Raw genomic sequence first — 18,543 nt, 5'->3', positions numbered from 1 at the left:
ATGTGCTGTAAAGGCCACAGAAGTAGGCCTTACAAAATGCCACAGGTAGTGTAGACTAAATATGTGTGGCAGGATTTAAGACACAGGTTTTGCCTTCATGGTGCTTAAAATATGAACATCACACTTTAAAATGCTAAATTGTACAATATAAAGTATAATAGAATATCACAGTATACAAAGCAATAGTGAAAAGTCAAGGAGATCTTTACAGACATGTATTATTAAGCAGGTCTTAGAATCTAACAGGTGATATTGACAGGGGAGGAAACTCCAAGTGTGAGGGACAGAATGGACAAAGGCAAAGTATTAGATCTAAACTCAGTACAATATGTGAGCCTAATAGAATAAAACGCAGACGTGAGAATACAGAAAAGGGTAGTACCCAAAATTACTGCCTCTGAAGACATCACCATTCCAGGATAAAAAGCACAACAGGCTTTTACAATGGATCAGGTAAGTAAATATTTTGGGGTCACACTGGGGTACAATAACAGGCTAACACATGAGAGATTCCTGACTACCCTTCCTCTAGTAATCTGAAAGTAAACAGGAAGAACATATTTTTAAATGTCATTCATCATTTCTCCTATCATTTGATTAAAAAGGCTTCTAATATGAAAACATACAAACATACAAAACATAAAACATGGGGTTAAAAATGAAGACAGAGTAGCGTATTTACAAGCACTGCTGTTTAAAATCAGGCAACTGTTCTCCCCAAAGACTTGTTGGAACTTATGAATTTAAAAGGGCACCACACTCAAATATTCTCTGCTAGTAACATCTCAGTGCTCCACAACCTGCCCATCCAAGGAAGGCGTTCTTAAACTCATCATCTACCTCACAATACGCCACGTTTCCTGCGACACTGCTTTAGTTTGTCTAAATATAAGCTTACAAAGAGATACTAAAGACTGGATTCTAATTTTAGATAATGTAAAAGTACCTTTTATATACTCATGCAGAAAGCAGCCAGTCATTATCAGTATGCCAAAAAACTGGTAGTGCATTTCATAAAACATAGAAATCCTACCCTAAAACTAAAAACACTTTCATTAAAGAAGTAGGAAAAATAATGAAAACTGTCAGTTTCACCCTCATTCTTTCCATGAAAGAAAATATGTGGAAGTAGTGAGAGTCTTTGGAAAAAATAACTATGTCACCTTAGAGTATATGGTATGAAGGTGGAAAATGCAGTATAAAGTGTCCTGTATGTTTTCAGAATGGTTGGAAAAAAGATAATCTCATGAGGAAGGACAGTTCAAGAGTGTAGAAAGATGCTCAAAAATAAAACTCGGGCTTCCCTGGTGGTGCAGTGGTTGAGAGTCCGCCTGTCGATGCAGGGGACACGGGTTCGTGCCCCGGTCCAGGAAGATCCCACATGCCGTGGAGCGGCTGGGCCCGTGAGCCATGGCCGCTGAGCCTGTGCGTTCGGAGCTTGTGCTCCACAACGGGAGAGGCCACAACAGTTAGAGGCCCGCGTACCGCAAAAAATAAAAAAATAAAACTCTAACCACACATTAATTATCCAAATGAGGAAATATCCAAAGAAATATAAGCTACAGAAGAATCTCTATGATGACCACATATTTTATAAAGGGCACATGATCAATGCTTAATATAAAAGACTGGTATGAATCTATACAAGCAATATAAACAAAGCTAAAGGCTAAGGGAAACAAACCAAAACATGGCTCAGTTTTGTTAAGACCAGAAAGAAAAACAAGCTTATAAGCAACTCACTCTTTGGGGTAGGTGGTAGAATATTAATAGGTAAATATAACTAATTTCTATTTCATTTCTATCTTCTTTTTAAGAACCTTGTACATACTGGACAGGACAGAAGAGAAAGAAGGAATTCTTTTAGTCATCTATCCATCCACTTACTCATTCAAAAGAATATGAGTACCCGCTATAGACAAGCAGTGAAGACTTAAAGAATCCTAAGACACAATCCTTTACCTTAAGTACCTAAATTTAGGTACTCATAAATGCTTATTGAATTGAAAACAATTATTAATTATTGGGCAGTGTTATAACAGAAGTAAATAAACAGGCAACTATGGACTTTAGTTAGTAATAATGTATTAATAGTGCCTCGTCAATTTTAACAAATTTACCACACTAATGCAAGATGATAATATGGGAAACTGGGAGAAGCAGTGCTAAGTGGGTATACAGGAGCTCTGCACTTTCCACTCAATTTTTTGTAAACCTAATTTAAAGCTGTTCAAAAAAATTTTAAGTATTAGTTTTTAAAAATAAAAATAAAGCTTGTTAACTACAAGCTCAATATGTATCAACTATATGATGTGGCAACCAAAACAGCTGATTAAATCATAGGCTAGGTGTGAGGTGTATAAAAAGTTCAGGAACTGTTAACAAAATTGATTTCAAGCCTAGTATTTACTATCTTTCTTTTGGTAGCAGCACTTCTATATAAGGAGGTACTTTTCCCAATGAACTGGATGAGAACATAGTGGCTGAAAAACGCAGAGGATCCAAACATCTGAGGAAGGGCTGGAGTATGCAACCTCCAAAGTAGCTCCCCTAAGAGTGTGTCTAGGATCCTATGAAATGCATCACAAGATAGAATGTTTAAAATGAGTACAACTTAAAGAAACATGGAAATAAACATTTCTCTCAATACTGAAGCAAATTCATAATTTCATTCTTGATAAAAAACACACAGAGCATTATGCATCCAAAAACCTTATCAGTTTACTTTTTTTTTTTTTTAAATCCAGAAAAGTCTCACATTCAAATGCAACAGAGGGGCCTTCAAAAGGTACAGGAACAGTATGGGCTAATTTCCACATAAAATGTAATTTTTACCCTTTCATTCAACTACTACTCATAGAAAGAGACAAATTAAAAAGCAGGGAGGATCATGTTGGTGTCATTGCTGGTAATAACTTGTGAAAAAGCTCAAAGGAATGAGAAAAGAAATGTAAATTCTTATGCCACACCGATGGTTACACCACAATCTCTTCTTACTTCACCAATTGCTGAACTGGATAACATTTCCCCAGAACAAGTTTTTTTAAATCTTTTAAAGAAGTTAACTTGTGTTGAAAAGCTGCATTCTGTGAATACTTATTTGTTAGAGCCAGTCAAGGAGATAATCAAGGGCAAGGAAGAAAGGAATTAGACTCAAACTTTGAAAACAAATCAGTAGTACACATGCTTCTCTGCTTCCAACTCCAGAACAGCCTTCTAACACTTTCTTTTCAGTTTCCCCTCAGCTCTCTAACACTCCTACCTGCAATTTTGGTTTTCAAAGGAAGAGGCAGCACAGAGCTCATCTGCCAATCCAGACCTCTTCACGTAAAACTTTTGGCCTACAAATGCTACTTAATTAACTGATGATATTCATTCTCTCTTTCTTTACAGTGCAATAAAAGTCTCTGATGACATTTTTCTCATTATCTTTTCAATTTTTGTAACTTGTACTTATTCCTCATGGTTGTAAAGTTCTTTTCAGCAAAACTCAACCCCTTTGTAACTGCAAACTGATTTCTTCACTCTTTTTTATTCTAGTCCCTCTCCGTACCTACCTTCCCTTCTCCTAGTGCAGTACTACCTCAGAGCAACAACAGAAGCAATAAGAACAAAAATTGAATTTTTCCATTTCTCTCTCACCTTAAGGACTCAAACAGTCTCACACAATTTTACGTTTAATCTTTGCTAAATGATGGAAAATATCCCATATAAAATTGAATTTTTTTGAAGTAATAAATGAATACATTATGGCCACCATCAATCCTTTATAATAGTCTAAAAGAGTGGTCTCTCAACTTCATTATTTACATAAACCTATCAGTGAAAACATTTTTTAAGTACCTGTCCAACTACATATTTTTTATTTACTTATAAATTAATACATAATTAATATGAACCATTACAATTACATACATGTAACTGAAAATTTTAAAAGGGAGAGGTTTAAATATATAAGTTTATATGTATTTATTTACTTTAGAAGCTCTAGTATTTTTATCTTGCATTCCCAGGGAGTGTGTATAATTACACCGTGGTGACCAGTGGTCTGAAAGGCTGAAAGAAGCCCAAAGAAAATACCTATCTAAACTTTCATCACACGGTTTAACCACTGAAAACAATCTTCCCCTATTGAAGTCTACTTTTCAAATTCTTAAAGCTGTCTATCATTCATTAACTGTTTTTTAAATTTATTTATTTATTTATTTATTTTTGGCTGCGTTGGGTCTTCGTTGCAGTGCACAGGCTTTCTCTAGTTGCTGTGAGCAGGGGCTACTCTTGTTGCAGCATGCAGGCTTCTCATTGCAGTGGCTTCTCCTGTTGAAAAGCACTGGCTCTAGGCACGCAGGCTCCAATAGTTGTGGCACGCAGGCTCCAGTAGTTGTGGCACATGGGCTTAGTTGCTCTGCGGCATGTGGGATCTTCCGAGACCAGGGATCAAACCCGTGTGCCCTGCACTCTACCCCAGGATTCTTAACCACTGCGCCATCAGGGAAGTCCTATCATTCATTAACTCTTGAATTAGAAGGCCAAAATATAATTGCATGAGGCAACTACATTACTTTAAAAAAAGTGACAAGATTTGAGTCTAACCATAGCAAAAGTCTGTGCATTTTGTGTGTGTGTTTGCACATCTTTCTCTAATAGAAAAGAGGAATAATTTTCACAAGAGAAAGCTAATGTAAAAGATTCAGAGTAAAATGTAGTCAATGTCTTATTAATTTTAATCGTTTTATACACCATGTGGTTACATTACTTATTTTTATAACTGTATTCAAATGAATGCATCTTAAGGAACCATCATACAGCTTAAAGACTAAAAAATCAAGCATCTTTTTCTCTAACAGAAAAATGTAGAGATAGATAAAATTGTATATCTCATTCTTCTTCCATTAAACAATTTAATAAAACAGTTACTAAGAAGCACTCTTCACAAGTGCAGACACTGCTCTAGGCCCTGTTCTTTAGAAAATCTGATAGAAAGGAACTTCAAGATCGAGGCCAAACATCCAAATATTTAAACACTGCGAGAATCTGCTCTACAACAGCAACACCAAGTGGCCATTTGTGCAACCTGTGTTCAAACACCTTCAGCAATAGGGATGAATGTATCTCAGAAGGCAGCCCAATGCATTTTCTGATACATCTGATTATTTGAAATAAATAAATCGATCCAAACATGTTTAATGATAACCTTATCTACTGGCCCTGCTTTTATTCTCAAATTCTCAATACAGAACAAGCCTAGTCAGTCTTCTATTTAACAGCCCTTCAGATATTTTAAAGGGACTACTATAAACCTCAACTCTTCTTGTCAACCTAAATACACAATTTTTAACTTAGCTATTTAATTAATCATGTATAGTAAAAAAAAATTTCTCATAACTATTTCCAAGAAGGAATGCAAACAAGAGTTTAATTCTTGAAGTTACAAAGGAGAATAATTTGCAAAATTACACAAAGTTTACCCCAGTTGTAAACTTTAAAGCAAAAATTTAAATTGTTTTAATATTACTAAATGTCTTAACTTTATTTATTTATAGATAAATATATAGAAGAGAATTCATTAAGATTAGCAAAGATTTGTTTGATATTTTAAAAGTATTTTCTATGCACTGAATACCTTTGACAAACAGCAGTTTCATTTTTTTCTTAACTGTAGCACAAATGACTAATTTAGAAAATTTATATAAACCATTCTTATACAACTACCCTCCTGCTAAAAATGAATGACTTAGGACACTAGTCCTAATCCTATTTTACTACAGGACCAATCAATCAACTAGTAGATTATATTTACATTTAAATAATGTTTGCACAGTGAAGGTGAAAGTTAGTGTACAATCTGATACCTTCAGCACAGCCAGTTTCATAAATAAATTTCCTATCGATAAGATAAATAATACCAGTACTAGACAAAGAAATGCCATTTTCAATTTACCTAATTCATAGTCACTGTTTCTCAGTATTATTTTAGAAACTGAAAAAACTGAAAATATAATTTAAATAACTTGTCAATATCATATACCATTAATAGGGCATATAAGATTTATTTTATCCTGAAAGAACAAAGGGAAAATTCAATGCTGCTTTATATTTTGGTCTACTGAGCAAAGGGTTACTTTAGTGCTAAGTAAGCTTCAATTAATTTTCTTAAATGGTCAAGTCATTAAATAAAATGACAACGCATTCACAAGGAGAATTATGCTGTTTTTATTGAGCTAATAACTGTGAGCAAAAATAGAAAGTTACAGATAATATTAAATCAATTTTGAAAGTTCTGCATATTAAAGACAGACAATATTAGTTCATTTAAAATAAAGGCAAGGGCTTCCCTGGTGGCGCAGTGGTTAAGAGTCCGCCTGCCGATGCAGTGGACACGGGTTCGTGCCCCGGTCCGGGAAGATCCCACATGCTGTGGAGCAGCTGGGCCCGTGAGCCATGGCCGCTAAGCCTGCGCGTCCGGAGCCTGTGCTCCACAACGGGAGAGGCCACAACAGTGAGAGGCCCGCGTACCGCAAAAAAAAATAATAATATAAATAAATAAAGGCAATAATCTTTACTGAGCCTGTCAGGATTTGTTTCCTGGGGTACCTCACCTTCTTGGTTAACTCCAAGCAAGTTAGTTACTATCTGGTTCAGATTTCAGCTATACTAATATTTGTCTGTAAAAAGTTCCATATAATTGAATCTTCTAAATAACTTACAGTTATCCCATTATGCAACAAAATTTAAAATTTTAACCATTTCATAGGCGTTTTTCTAAAAGACTTCACTTATTTCCCTGCTTTCTTAAAAGACCTGAAATTTAATTTAACCATTTTCTACAAATTTCGTTACAGTATGAACATGCACTGTACTGCAAAATGGTAACTGCTGTGCTTGGATCTCCTGTTTCCTCTCCTCTGCTTGCTGTCACTTACTGATGACAGTGTGTTCTTGATGTTTCTGATGCTGAGGTGAGAACCCAAGAGTGTCTATAAAGGCTCCTGAGCATAAAAAACTAGGCTTTGTGATATCTGGTTACTGAGTTATTTTTCTCTCCTTCTTCACCTCCATCGCTAATTTTCCAATTACTGAAGTTACCATAAAAAAAATATATATATCACAGCAAAATAGGCTGTTAGCACCAGGAAGGGAATTCTGAAGAGAGGTCCAGGTACCTGAACACAGGAGCAGAAAAACCCCTTCCCTTAGAGGGCAGCACTGGCTAATGTGCACAATGAGGTCTCCATTCCTTTTTCCCTGGGAACTGGAATCAACCTGCCCATTCTAGACCTTTCTATCCTTTATATGGCATTCTTTTTTTAAATTTATTTTTCAGGACTTTTTTTTAACATCTTTATTGGAGTATAATTGCTTTACAATGTTGTGTTAGTTTCTGCTGCAAAACAAAGTGAATCAGCTGTACGTATACATATACGGTATTCTTCTCTCCACAGATAATTTAATAGCACAGTCTCCACACCTTCTGCTCATTAAATGCAAAGAACAGAACAAAGGCAGAAACAATAGCAGTGCTGTCAAATTACACATGGGGCATAAGAGTTAAATGACCATGACTACATTATATGGAAACAATGTGTGCTTGGCATGTATTGATACACGACAAACAAATGTAAATAAAACTATGAATCTGAGTTTCTGTGTATGGGGGTGCTGAGAAGGATAAGGGCACAAAGCTGTAATTTTGTCTGGCACTAGAATTCTCAAAATCATCAGAAATATTTATAAACACCAGAGAACGTAAGTTAGAATTACAGAAAATCTAGATTTTTTTCTCACTACACATAAACTGAAAGAATCACAAAGTTAATTAATCAACATTTTCCCTTTTTCTTTTAAATACATATTTTGTTTTTTTGTTTTTAATTTATTTATTTTATCTATTTATTTTTGGATGCATCGGGTCTTCGTTGCTGCACACGGGCCTTCTCTTGTTGCGGCGAGCAGGGGCTACTCTTCTTTGCCGTGTGCAGGCTTCTCATTATGGTGGCTTCTCTTGCTGCAGAGCACGGGCTCTAGGCACAGTGGGCTTCAGTAGTTGTGGCACAAGGGCTCAGTAGTTGTGGCCTGCGGGCTCTAGAGAGCAGGCTCAGTAGCTGCAGTGCACTGGCTTAGTGGCTCGGCAGCATGTGGGATCTTCCGGGACCAGGGATCGAACCCGTGTCCCCTGCACTGGCAGGTGGATTCTTAACTACTGTGCCACCAGGGAAGTCCCTCCCTTTCTTAATTAAGCATTAGTAGTACAGGCCACGGCTTAAAAAAAGAAATTCTGCCTAAGTAAACTGATGACCTGTTTCTCTCTACCAAATAAGTTCTTATGATTCAAGTTTTAGAGAAACTATTCTAAGCCATCAAAGACTAGTTGCCTACAAAATAACCAACATAACCGTCTTGGCTGCAACAGATTCTCACTGCTCTGAAGTAATTTTTATCAGAAAAATGGAAAAATGTGAGGTAATCTTTGACTAACTAGTAAAAATTTATTTTTACATTCAGTTTTCCCTACTAGGCATGAGAAAACAACAACAACAACAAAAGACATCTAAAAGATTAACCCTATTCATCTACCTGGCTTGAATAAATAACAACTACCATTTTACTTCTGTTAGCTGGTAATGTCAAAAATTACTGATTTATAGAAAATAATATATGAGGAAGAAAGTAAACAAGGATAAAATATCTAGCAAAAAAAAAAGACAGAAAAAAGCTACTCTATAAAACTTTTTTCCCCATATACAACCCAAAGATATCCAGTTAACATAGCTACAGTATCTTGGAGGCGAGAATATATAATAGATTACTGAATTAAAACTATTCAAAAATGACACCTTTCTGTTGGCATCTGTAACCATACAGCACTAAGACAGAACCACTCCAATGGCTAAAGGAGTCATGAAATAAAGGATGTATATCTTACTCTTGATCTTAGACTAAATAAACTATTTTGTTTCCCTATCTATAAAATGGGGGCAAACTGGAAGACTGTGAAAATTTATTATTGGTAAAATGCTTATAATTTTCAGGTAAAATGTTACAGAAAAAGTTAAGTACGTGATCCATACCTTGTTTTAATTCCAAACCTTCAGGTTGCTTGTTCTCTCTTAGGGATGAGGTAGAATCTATACAGATGTCTTGTCTGAGGAATGAAAATAAATAAAAACAATCTTTTAAACATTATTCAATGAAATAATATTTACTGCTGAGGTTCCTAGAATTAAGTTATACACTTGAGAAGACAGTGAATTCTTCTCAGCCCCCAGGGTACCATTCGGTACATTCTGGAAACTCAGAAACATGTATACAAGTGTCAGAAGCAGCGGCTATAAACTACTACCAATTTAAGTAGTATGCTTTGTAAAATCAAGGAACAAACCTGGAATGAATACCGAGGTTAATTTTCTCTCCCTTCCAATCCTCTGCAGGGTAGCTAATGGGAGAAGTCATAAATCACAGAAGAATCTAGTAATTTTTCAAGTTCAGCTGTTAAATTTAATGGGCACTCTGGCATTCAAATTATTTTTGTTTGTTTGTTTTTGCTGTACGCGGGCCTCTCACTGTTGTGGCCTCTCCCGTTGCGAAGCACAGGCTCCGGACGCGCAGGCTCAGCGCCCATGGCTCACGGGCCCAGCTGCTCCGCAGCATGTGGGATCCTCCCGAACTGGGGCACGAACCCGTGTCCCCTGCATCGGCAGGCGGACTCTCAACCACTGCGCCACCAGGGAAGCCTCAAATTATTTTATATTCATCTAATTTCATACCTCAAATGCTTTGGTGTCTACAGGATGTGGAAAATACATATCTTATTTGTAATATACATATGTAATCAAAGTAAATGGATTATGTATAAGATCATGCCATAAAAGAAGTTCTTGATTCACTATTTCTGCAAAAGAGCTGTAAACTAAACTAATACTCTTTCTTAGAGAGCATTATACCATTATAATATTGATGTTACAAATACTTTACAGCAAAAGTCAAGACATTAATTATTATAAATATTCAAAATAACTATTTTCTTTAAAATACATATCTATTACCTTCTGAGAATTTTTATACACACCCCTAAGACTAACATACTAGAAATATCTAGGAAATTTTCGTATTCACAAAACTTTTTATATCCACTTAATAACAAATCCCTCAAATAACTAAAGGATAAAGACTTGTGATTATTTCTTTGAGAAGTTTACAATTTTCTTTCCAGTCAACACATTTGGCACTTATAAGTTTGTTCTGTATTAAAACTTTACTAATACAGTACAAACTCAAATAGAAACTATGAAAATATTTAACTTGGTACTATGACATCTTAGAGATTTATAATTGAGATAGCTCCATTTTTTATCCTTCTTTCTGTCTAATGTCGCCTACTCAGATTTTATTCTTTCACCAGAATGACTAGCAGATCCCAAGGAGGATATCAACAACACACCCTGGCAATCTAGGGGCAGATTAAATGCCAATATACCACATTAAAAGCTTTGCAAAGGGGACTTCCCTGGTGGCACAGTGGTTAAGAATCTGCCTATCAATGCAGGGGACAAGGGTTCGATCCCTGGTCCAGGAAGATCCCACATGCCACGGAGCAACTAAGCCAGTGCACCACAACTACTGAGCCTGCGCTCTAGAGTCCACGAGCCACAACTACTGAAGCCTGCATGCCTAGAGCCCATGGCAAGAGAAGCCACTGCAACGAAGAGTAGCCCCTGCTCGCCACCACTAAAGAAAGCCCAAGCACAGCAATGACGACCCAATGCAGCCAAAAAAAAAGAAAAAAAAAAAAAGCTCTGCAAAGAATAAAGTTAAAATATGCCACCTCAAGCCCTACGTCAAATTAGACTTTACCTACTGGGAACATTAATCTATTTCTAAGTATATTCCTTTAGAGAAAATATTTGTTTGCTCTAATACCTGAATGGCACTTATTTCTCTTCTAAACACATACACCTAACTTTTTCAAAAAATGACTTGAACAAAAACATAATGTAACATCACCATTAAAAGGACCATGGGCATATGCAATACCTAATAAAGACACAACATCACTCACGCAACATTATAGCTGAGAATGTATAATCTATATCATGAGGAATCATGAGACAAACCGCAAGTGGAAATGAGTAATGTTCTATTAAAAAGAGGGAGGGGAGTTAAAGTCAATGTTATAAAAGACAAAGAAAGGCTGTGGAAATATTCCAGGTTAAAGGAAGCTAAAGAGTCATGACAAATGTTATAACTGACTTGAGACTGCTCAACTGGAGGGGAAAACATTATAAAGGATATCACTGAATCAAGTAACAAACTAAAATACTGATGGCAGATTGGATAAAAGTATCAATGTTAAATCTACTAAAGCTGAATTTACTGAAGTTAACAATGTATTGCGGTTATATGAAAAAGAGTATCACTATTTTAGGAAAAGTACAATGTAGTATTTAGAGGTAAAGTGTCATGATGTATATAACTTAGCCTCAAATGTTTCAGAAGAAAATATACAACTATATAAAGAGAAGGTGTGCAAATGGGACTAAATGTTAATAATAGGTAAATCCAAGTAAAGGATATATGTATGTTTCTTGTACTATTCTTATTCCTGCAACATTTTAATAATTCTGAAATTATTTCCAAATAAAAATTTTAAATTAATAATAATGTAGTGAAATGCATTATTTTATGCATTATTTGATTTTCTCTGTGAAAGCTCCTTGAATCCCCTTCAAATAAAACTGGACCCCTCTATAAAGACTATCTGCTGTCATAAACAAATTTTTTTATTGCCCAAAGTGAATGTTTATAATGTTCTGTTTTCTCTTAAGTTGGATTTGATCAGGCTGTTGAAGAAAATCACCAAAAAGAACTTCAGACAGTAGAGGTAGTACACCACCTTGTGGTTGAAAAGTGAAAAGCTAGACGCTTTTACATCAGTATCATCTGAAGCTGAAAAAATGTTCCAGAAAATAGTTTGGAATTTTAATTTTTCCAAGACATAGATTTGCAACTAAAATTATCATACACATTCAGAGTTCTGTAATGCAACTTAAAGATTTTCACTAAAGAGCATAAAAGGCAAGATGGAAACAAAAAAGGAAATGTCTTAAAGTGTAAGAAAATTATGTCTCCCCCAACATAATAAAACATACTAAGTGTCAGAGTTAGGAAAACTAAAGGAATTCCAATTTATAGTTAAATTACATTTAAATATTTCTATCAAACGCTTTAAAACCATGTAAGAATTTTATAACAACTGGAGAGAAGAGGTGAAGAGAAAAAAGGGGGGAGGGAAGGAACACACTAAAAATCTGGCTTGGGTTAAGAATCTTGCAATGTTTTTTGTAGTCTTTTCCATTAAGAAAAAAAAAAGACAGTTTTTATTTCCCCAATTCTCTTCTCCCATCTGCAATGCTCCTTAAAGCACCTTAATTTACAATCTTGGCCTTGAATTATAAAAGAGCCCTATATCTATCCTTGGGATTTAAGTTCTCAAACCAATATCAGTCCAACTTTGTTTCTTTTACTCCAAATACGGTTCTATGAGTGATACTTTCTTATAACTCCAATGAATTTGTTTTTTAAAATCAGAGTAATACACTGGGGAGATCTGTAGGACTTAATCAAGAACAACCACACATGTGAATTACTAAGGTTTAAAATATATTGCTAAACAGAAAAAAAAAATCAATTTCTTGTCTAAAAGAAAAGTACTGGGAAGAGACCTCAACAGAAGGATAAAGAGAGAACCAAACCAGAAGGATTCCTCCCACTTTGGAAAAAGTCAGCTAACAAAGAATCAGGCAAACTGGCCTAACGACAGATATACCCTTGGTTCTCTCCACTATCCTGGGAGTAAAACTAGAGGCTGAATGATGCCAGCTTATCATGTTATGAGCTTTCTACTGTTAAAAATAAGAGACAGGCAAAGAAACTAGAGTAGCCAAAACAATTGTGAAAAAGAATAACCAAGTTTAAGGATGCACACTATCATATTTCAAGAGTAAAAAGCTACAGTAACCAAGATAGTAATGGTATTAGAGAAAGGATAAACATCTGGATTAATAAAACAGAACAGAGTACAGAAACAGATCTAACACATATATGGTCAATAGTTTAAAACAACAACATAAATGTGTATCACAGTTCTGTAGGTCAGAAGTCTAGGAGGGGTCTCACTGGACTAAAATCAAAGTGTCCACAGGCTGTACTCTTTTCTGGAGACTCTAGGGGAGAATTCATTTCCTGCTCATTTGGATTGTTGGCATAAATTTGTTCCCTGAGATGGTAGGGCCAAAATTCCTGTTGCCTTGCTGCTTACCCAGCTTCCAGTCAAGGTCTTCTCATGTCACTTCTCTCTGACCTACTCTTCTTCTGTCTTCCTCTTCCACTTTTAATAACTCAGTGTGATGAGACTGGGATAACCTGGATAATCCAGGATAATCTCCCCATCTCAAAGTCCTTAACCTTAACCAAATCTGCAAAGTCCCTTTTCTCACTATATAAAGTAACACATTCTTAAATTCTGGAGATTAGAGAGTCATTTTTCTGCCTACTATATTACCTGAACTGGAGAATGGATAAGCAAACTGTTGTTCACCCACGCAATGGAATATCAACTACTCAGCAAGGAAAAGGAAGGAACTACTTATATACACAGCAACATAAGTGAATCTCAGATGCATTATGCTAAGTGAAAGAAGCCTATATACTGTATTTATCTATATGACATTCTGGAAAAAGTGTGAGGACATAAATCAGGTTGTCAAGGGTTGGACACAGGAGAAGGAATGGACTACAAAGAGCCATGGGGGAAATTCTGGATATGATGGAACGGGTCTATATTGTGGCTGTGATGGTAGATAAATCTGTCCAAATCTGCATAACTATATAGTAAAAAAAAAAAAAAAAAAAAAACAACTAAATTACACTTTTATCTAAATTACACTTTTAATATTTTTGTATCTAAATTACACTGTTAATATTTTTTAAGTTGGGGTACCACAAAGCCTTAGAACAAGTTCAGAAAAATGAAATCATCTAGTGCTCAAATGTAACCCTCAAACACTATGGAATGGAGCAAAACAATCTTTCTCAAAGGCCTTTCCAAACAGCAAATAAATTCACATCTCTAGTGCTTCCCTCAGCAAGCTCATTCCTCAAGGTAGCAAAATTTAACCCTTGTTTCCATTTCCTTTCCCCAAATAACATAATTCCAAAAATCAGTTACCATACTCCAGTTTCTCTGATCCATGATTCTCTAAGAATTCATTCTATAAATTGCCCCCCACAGCTCCAAGTTTTTGTAAATAAGTCAATTCTCTAAATGGGGGCTCTAATCTATATAAAAGTGACTAAAGGGAATCACAGAGGTTCTCCTCTTTGTTCTATCCCTATATTCCTGCTTTCAAGCCTTTTCCAGTTTTAAAAATTGTATGAGATCACTTTATAAGTGCTTTATTTAAAGGTGCACAAGTAGGATGTGTAAATATCCTACTACTTTGAATGTGGAGTCCTATCTAAGCATTAAGTCGCAATACTGTCAATGATTAGTAGTACTTTCTGTGAAGGTTTTCTGAAAAACGTATTCTGTTATTTCTGATAAAGTTATTATATAGAATAGTCTGCCTAAGTATTACAGCTAGTTTAGAAGGACACAAGAGCATAAGTGCCAAAAAGCACAGTCAAGCCCTTTATAATACATATACTATGTCTAAAAGAATTTAGCATACAGAAGTAATGGCAATTTAACAAATTGATCTCATTTGTGAAAAAAATCCTTTTATGCTTTAAAATATGTATACAATAGTTTTCTCTGAATTTAAACTATGTTTGTAATAAATGAAAAAGTTAGACACTTGTAAGCAATAAATTTTTAAAAAGCAGTAACAGTAAAGAATAATAATTTTAAAAATCACAATGAATTCTTTTGCTTTCTTTAGGCTTTCATAAAAGGAATTTGGGGGAGGGAATCCCCAATACTCATCAATGTAAAGTGGAATTTTAAGAACAGTGATTGTGTGACTCAAAGTAAAAATCTGGTGATTCACAGTAAAAATTCTAGAGCAAATACAGCAACATTTTTTTCAATGCATTTCAACAACTACTATTCTAAGCACTTTACAATCTTCTCCCATTTAATCATCATCACAATCCTATGAGTAGGTACTGATATTACCCCTATTCTCCAAACAAGGAAATTGAGGCCCAGAGAGGTTAACTAACTTGCCAAAGGTCAGAGATAGTAAGCTGTGGAATTCTGCTGCTAAAAGTGCAGGCAGTTTAACTCTAGAACCTTCATTCTTTACATTTATGCAGACTTTCTCCTACTTAAAGAAATAGTTCTCCAAGCGGTAATATTAAAAATTATACGTAGCCATCATCTATATCTCAAAGTATCAGGTCAGTTTTCATTCAAAATTTGACCCCAAGACCTAATAGGAAAATACTTCTTTCTATTGGAAAAACTAAGATACGCTATTAAATAATCAAGACAGAATTATTATTTTACAGTGGAAAATTTCAATGAAAAGACAGACATGAGCAAATACAACTGGTAACCAGAACAAATTCCAAATGAATCAAAGATTTAAACATTTAAAAAAACCATAAAGTACTAAGAGAAAGTATGAAAAATACTTTTTATAATTTCAGAATAGAGAAGGACTTTTGTAAATATAAAACCCAGAAACCATAAAATATTGATAAAATCAGACTACATAAACATGAAATATTTATGCATGTGCAAAAGAACAATAAAAGCCATAAACAAAGTAAAAAAAAAAAAAGCAACAAGCAAAAAGAAAAAAAATTGCAACCCACATCACAAACAACGGATTAAAAAGACCAGAGGGGACTTCCCTGGTGGCGCAGTGGTTAAGAATCCTCCTGCCAATGCAGGGGACATGGATTCAATCCCTGGTCCAGGAAGATCCCACATGCAGTGGAGCAGCTAAGCCCATGTGCCACAACTACTGAGCCTGTGCTCTAGAACCCGTGAGCCACAACTACTGAGCCTGCCCTCTAGAGCCCGCAAGCCACAACTACTGAGCCCGCATACCGCAACTACTGAGCCTGCATGCTACAACTACTGAAACCTGTGTGCCTAGAGCCCATGCTCTGCAACAAGAGAAGCCACAGCAAAGAGAAGCCTGTGCACCGCAATGAAGAGTAGCCTCTACTCACCGCAACTAGAGAAAGCTCGTGCACCCCAACAAAGACCCAGTGCGCCCCAAACAAATAATAATAATAAAATAAATTAATTTTAAAAAAAAAGGCCAAAGCCCTCTACCTACATACACACACAAGGTAAACAAAAATGACAAAGCTCACAGAAAAAGGAAATTCAAATAGCTTTGTAATATATGGAAAAACAGTCAATTTCACTCAGAGAATATAAATTAAAATTCCAATGAGATATCCTTTTTTACCTATCAGATGAACAAAGATCAAAATGTTAGATAACATTATATTAGCTAAAGTATATGAAAACATGTATTCCACATTTTGGGGGAGGGGTATAAATTGGTGTAAACTCTGAAAGTCAATCAGGCAGTATCTATTAAAATTTCAAATGCCCAAACATCTGATCCAACAATTAACTTATAGGGCTTTATATAATCACAGAAGAACAAGATGACTTACATACAGAGATACTCATATCATATGCAGTAACAGAAGACAGTAAACACTTAAACGTCCAGAAGAACAAGATTACTTATATACAGAGATACTCATCATATACAGTAACAGAAGACAGTAAACACTTAAATGTCTATAGACTTTTGCTATATTCAACAATGGAATAGTATACAGGTGTGTGTGCGTGTGTGTATGAAGCCTTATATGCACTAGGTAGAACAAAATCCAAAAAAGTCATACTATTAAACGGAAAAAATTAAACAAAAAAGGGTATGGAACAGTTTGCACAGAATGCTACCATTTGCGTGACAAGAAAAACTATACATACACTTATACATTTGTAAATGTATACAATTTCTCTGGGAGGATACACAAGAAACTGGTTTACTGTGGTTGCCTACAAGAAGGGATTCAGAATGGGGAACAGAAAAAAGAGTGAGGCTTATTTTCACTATATACTTTAAAAAACTTTATACTATGCGCATACATTTACCATTCAAATAAATAAGCTGTTAAATAACGCACACAAGATATATGGCTATGTGGGAAAATGTCCTCATTTACTGAAAATTCAAACATAAATATGGAGAATCAACTTACAGTACTTCAAGAAAATAGATAAAATAAATATGGAAAACTAATAATTGTTAGGCCTAGGCAATAGTTATTTGGGGGTTTCATTATACTGTTCTCTCTACTTTTCTATACACTTGACAATTTTCGTAATAAAAAAATAAACACAAGAACAACCTAATACAGTGAAGTCCCTTTTGTCTAACTCGGACAAGATGGTATCACTTAACTGAAAAAAAAATATTTTATTAACACAGGGAAACACTTTTAAAAGTTACATATAGGAGGAGCTTCAAGATGGCGGAAGACTAAGACGCAGAGATAACCTTCCTCCCCACAAATACATCGTAAATACATCTACATGTGGCACAACTCCTACAGAACACCTACTGCACACTGGCAGAAGACCTCAGACCTCCCAAAAGGCAAGAAACTCCCCACGTACCTGCGTAGGGCAAAAGAAAAAAGAATAAACAGATACAAAAGAATAGGGACGGGACCTGCACCAGCGGGAGGGAGCTGTGAAGGAGGAAAGGTTTCCACACACTAGAAAGGCCCTTCATGGGTAGAGACTGCGGGTGGCGGAGGGGGGAAGCTTCCGAGCCACAGAGGAGAGCGCAGCAACAGGGGTGCGGGGGGCAAAGCGGGGAGATTCCCGCACAGAGGATCGGTGCCGACCGGCACTCACCATCCTGAGAGGCTTGTCTGCTCACCCGCCGGGGCCGGCGGGGCTGGGAGCTGAGGCTCGCGCTTGGAGAGCAGGGAGAGGACTGGGGTTGGAGACATGAACACAGCCTGAAGGGGGCCAATGCGCCACAGCTAGAGGGGAGGGAGTCCGGTTAAAGTCTGGAGCTGCCGAAGAGGCAAGAGACTTTTTCTGGCCTCTTTGTTTCCTGGTGCACAAGGAGAGGGGATTAAGAGCACCCCTTAAAGGAGCTCCAGAGACGGGTGCGAGCCACGGCTATCAGCGCGGACCCCAGAGATGGGCATGGGACTCTAAGACTGCTGCTGCCGCCACCAAGAAGTGTGTGTGCAAGCAGAGGTCACTCTCCAGACCTCCCCTCCTGGGAGCCTGTGCAGCCCACCACTGCCCTGGTCCCGGGATCCAGAGACAACTTCCCCGGGAGAACACACGGTGTGCCTCAGGCTGGTGCAATGTCACGAAGGCCTCTGCTGCTGCAGGCTGGCCCTGCATCCGTACCCCTCCCTCCCCCAGGCCTGAGTGAGCCAGAGCTGCCAAATCAGCTGCTCCTTTAACCCCGTCCTGTCTGAGTGAAGAACAGATGCCCTCAGGCGACCTACATGCAGAGGCGGGGCCAAATTCAAAGCTGAGCC

At 36.5% G+C, this 18,543-nt stretch overlaps 1 protein-coding gene across 3 annotated transcripts in view; it reads right to left on the bottom strand.

The window, feature by feature from the left end:
* CAAP1 (caspase activity and apoptosis inhibitor 1) overlaps window positions 1-18,543 on the bottom strand; it is a 74,527-nt gene that overhangs the window by 34,125 nt on the left and 21,859 nt on the right. For all 3 annotated transcript variants that reach the window (XM_089913120.1, XM_022551632.2, XM_089913121.1), the window contains one exon: window positions 9,069-9,142. In XM_089913120.1, coding sequence (XP_089769246.1) covers window positions 9,069-9,142 — 74 coding nt within the window. The remainder of the gene's footprint in view (window positions 1-9,068; window positions 9,143-18,543) is intronic.

The sequence above is a fragment of the Delphinapterus leucas genome, chromosome 6, assembly GCF_059928025.1.
Source record: "Delphinapterus leucas isolate spDelLeu-1000000601 "Yukka" chromosome 6, BTC_Dleu_Yukka2, whole genome shotgun sequence".
Taxonomy (NCBI): Eukaryota; Metazoa; Chordata; class Mammalia; order Artiodactyla; family Monodontidae; genus Delphinapterus; species Delphinapterus leucas.
The sequence above is the reverse complement of the archived record's forward strand: the minus strand, read 5'-3'. Positions and strand labels throughout refer to the sequence as shown.